Source organism: Falco naumanni, chromosome W, assembly GCF_017639655.2.
Source record: "Falco naumanni isolate bFalNau1 chromosome W, bFalNau1.pat, whole genome shotgun sequence".
Taxonomy (NCBI): Eukaryota; Metazoa; Chordata; class Aves; order Falconiformes; family Falconidae; genus Falco; species Falco naumanni.
In genome coordinates, this window is record NC_054079.1 from 11,503,187 (window position 1) to 11,506,613 (window position 3,427).

Below are 3,427 nucleotides of genomic sequence, written 5' to 3' on the forward strand. Positions count from 1 at the left end.
ATACTGCTTGTGTGACTGAGGGCTGCCCGGAGAGTGTGAATGGTGTGATTGAGATGCGCATTTTGATTTTCAGTGTATAGCTTAATTATTTTTGACTGAGTGTGAGTGCAAGAGTGCTTGAGACATGCGTTTGAGTGCAATATGAGCAAGGAGCTCTATCCGTGTTTCCGACCTTGGGTGGCTAAGGCGACCGGAGAAAAAGTAATTAAAATTGTAAAATGGGAAATGGAAGGAGTAAGCCCTGTGAAAAATCGCCCTTGGGTTGTATATTAAAACATTGGAGTGATATCGTAGGACATGGTGGTACCGAAAATAGAAGGAAATGGATTAAATATTGTAATCAGTGGTGGCCTTTGTATAAATTGGGGAGTGATGCAAAATGGCCTCAGGAGGGAGGAACGTTACATTATAACACTCTCCTGCAATTAATGTTGTTTCTATGTCACTTGTAAGCAACTTATAGCATCCTTACCCCCTGGGGCATCCATCGCTCAAATGATAGAGGCATGCACAAGGGCTCCTTTGGTTGAGGAAGAGGAAAAGGCAAAAATACATGCCAATGCTCTAGCAGTAGCTCTAAACAACAACAAGGTACAAGGCCAAGGGGACCGGGGTCTTAAGCCAAAATGTTATCAATGTGGACAGGAAGGTCACTTTAAATGTGACTGCAAAAAGAATCTAGGAGGAAAGTCTCTGTTGAATGGAAATTGTTTGTGTTGTCAAAAATTTGGTCATAAAGCGGCCGATTGTCGCTCAAAATTTAGAAAAGATGGTACACCCCTCTTTGTTCCGGGAAACGGGAACAGCCGCGTTCTGAGGGACGCGGCCAAGAAATATCCCCAGAACCCAACAAAATTCATGGCTGCCTCGGCGAGCTGTATTCAGCCACCAGAGGAAGCGCAGGAGTCGATTTGGCCATGGCAGAACCTGTAAATATCACTGATGAAAAGGTACATGTACTTCCTTCTACAGTTAGTGGTCCTTTGGGTTATGGTTTATCTGCACTCCTTATAGGACGCTCTTCTGCGTCAAAAAAGGGGATTTTTGTTCTTCCTGGTTGTATTGATGCCGATTATACCGGACCTATTGGAATTATGGTAAAAGTTTTTTCTCCACCTGTTCATATTCCAGCAGGAAGCACTATTGCACAGCTCATTCCATTCCAAGCTACTGTCCCTCAAAAAGGAGAAAAGGACAGGGGTCAAGGTGCATTTGGCTCAACGGGTATGCCTAACATTGCCTTTTGTCAACTTATTGGTGCCGAGCGGCCAAAATGTAATGTTAAGATATCTGGTCCACAAGGTGTTAATCTTCCTAATGTTTCAATGATGATTGATACTGGTGCTGATGTTACTGTTCTTCCCTTTTCAGTTTGGCCTACCATGTGGGAATTAGATAGTGCGGGTTCAACCATTTCAGGCATTGGGGGAAGTCGTCTGACACAGGTCAGTAAAAACTTCATTCTTTTCACGGATCAAGAAGGACATCAAGCATGGGTAAAACCTTATGTCCTATACACATCCTTGTCCTTGTTAGGTAGAGATGTACTTTCCCAATGGGGAATGAGAATCTCTACAGATTTTTGATTGGGGCCATTGATAGCAGCTCTCGCCCAACCTTAAAATTAAAATGGAAATCAGAAACTCCCGTATGGGTTGATCAATGGCCCTTACCTCAAGAGAAGCTGCAACACATTCAAGAATTAGTCCAAGAACAATTGGATTTAGGCCACATCAGACCTTCTGTTAGCCCATGGGATACACCCATTCTTACAATTCAAAAGAAATCAGGAAAATGGAGATTATTACATGATTTAAGAGCAATAAATGAAAAAATGGTTGACATGGGTGCCCTTCAGCCTGGGCTGCCTTCTCCCACTATGTTACCACAAAATTGGGACCTATTAATTATTGATTTAAAAGATTGTTTTTTCACTATTCCTCTGCATGAGGATGATTGTGAAAAATTTGCATTTACAGTGCCAGCTATAAACCGTGCCGCTCCAGCAAAAAGGTATGAGTGGGTTGTACTACCTCAGGGTATGAAAAACTCCCCAACAATATGTCAGTGGTTTGTGGATTTAGCTCTACAATCTTGGAGAGAGAATAATCCTAACCTTATTACCTATCATTATATGGATGATCTCTTAATAGCCAGCCCTCACACACTAGCCCCTGAAAAAGAACAGGATGCTTATATAGACACTCAGGTGGCATCCCCAGTATTACAAAATTCTCCTCTAAAACAAGCAACAGAGTCACATGCCTTTTTTCACCAATCTGCCCGGTCTCTCCAAAAACAGTTTGGTCTGTCTCGTCAAGACGCTAGGACTGTCATAGCAGCCTGTCCTGATTGTGCCAGGTTAACACCTCTTCAACAGGAAGGTACAAATCCTAGAGGGTTACAACCTCGACAAATCTGGCAAGCTGATGTTACAGAATTCACCCCATTTGAATATGTCCATGTCACAATTGATACCTGCTCGAAAGCTATTTGGGCGACTGCTCATAAATCTACCAATGCTGTTGCCTGTATTCAGCATTGGACGTCAGCCATGGCTGTGCTGGGCCGCCCAGATATGGTAAAAACAGATAATGCCCCTGCATATCTTAGTGCCAAAATAAAGACCTTTTTGCTGCAATGGCAGGTGAAGCACGTTACCGGAATTCCGAATAATTCTGGTGGTCAGGCAATTATTGAACGTGCCAACCAATCATTGAAACATTACCTGTCTGTTTTTTGAAAAGAGGGGGAGAGGAGTCCTCATGTAATAGTGGCAAAAGCATGCTATGTACTGAACTGGTTGAATCCCAGAACGGAACGTACTGAACAGCCGATTTTCTGTCACTTTTCTAACAATCCCAACGATTTTTCGAATCGTGACATAGCTGTCCAGGTATTTGACCCTGTCTCAAATTGTTGGTTAGGGCCTCATAATTTATTAACGTGGGGTCGGGGTTATGCATGTATCTCCACAGGGGCAGTGACCAAGTGGATTCCGGCAAAATGGGTTCGCCCGTGGATTGAAAACCGACCCACTGAAAAGAAACAGCAGGGTGACTACGACAGGATTGACTCCTAAATGAACAGGAGGGATCAGTGGGCTCAGTGGGCACAGCATCGAGAAAGGTTATTCCGACCGCCACGACCAAATGAAGAAAAGCGGCTTGTAGATAAGTTAACATACATTATTCTGCCCATCTTGCAGCAGTTACCTCGGGAGATACAATGTCAATTACCCTCCGGTGAATTGTCTTTGTTACACTGTGACCGTATCGTGCGTGCGTTGCAGGATCTTTTTGGGCAAGGACCGATAGAAACAGAAAATTCTTGTCCTATATTTGCTACTTCTTGTAATTCAACAGTTACTCTATATTGTGGATATTGTAAAAAGGTTGGAGCATATAGGCGGAAGGTTTTCCTACGT

The 3,427-nt window shown here is 43.3% G+C and overlaps 1 protein-coding gene across 4 annotated transcripts; it reads left to right on the forward strand.

Annotated features, from left to right (window-relative positions):
* Nucleotides 1–717: 717 nt before the first annotated feature.
* Nucleotides 718–3,045, forward strand: LOC121080479 (deoxyuridine 5'-triphosphate nucleotidohydrolase-like). Of its 4 annotated transcripts, XM_040578515.1 has the most exons (3): nucleotides 720–1,224; nucleotides 1,372–1,445; nucleotides 2,979–3,045. In XM_040578515.1, exons 1-3 carry the CDS (start codon nucleotides 918–920, stop codon nucleotides 2,985–2,987), a joined length of 390 nt encoding a protein of 129 aa, XP_040434449.1. In that variant the 5' UTR covers nucleotides 720–917; the 3' UTR covers nucleotides 2,988–3,045. The 4 variants fall into 4 exon arrangements, 2 of the variants coding, with proteins under 2 accessions (XP_040434447.1, XP_040434449.1); XM_040578513.1 differs by lacking the exon at nucleotides 2,979–3,045 and having other exon boundaries at nucleotides 718–1,224; nucleotides 1,372–1,696; XR_005825380.1 differs by lacking the exon at nucleotides 2,979–3,045 and having other exon boundaries at nucleotides 1,218–1,257; nucleotides 1,372–1,696.
* Nucleotides 3,046–3,427: the final 382 nt, after the last annotated feature.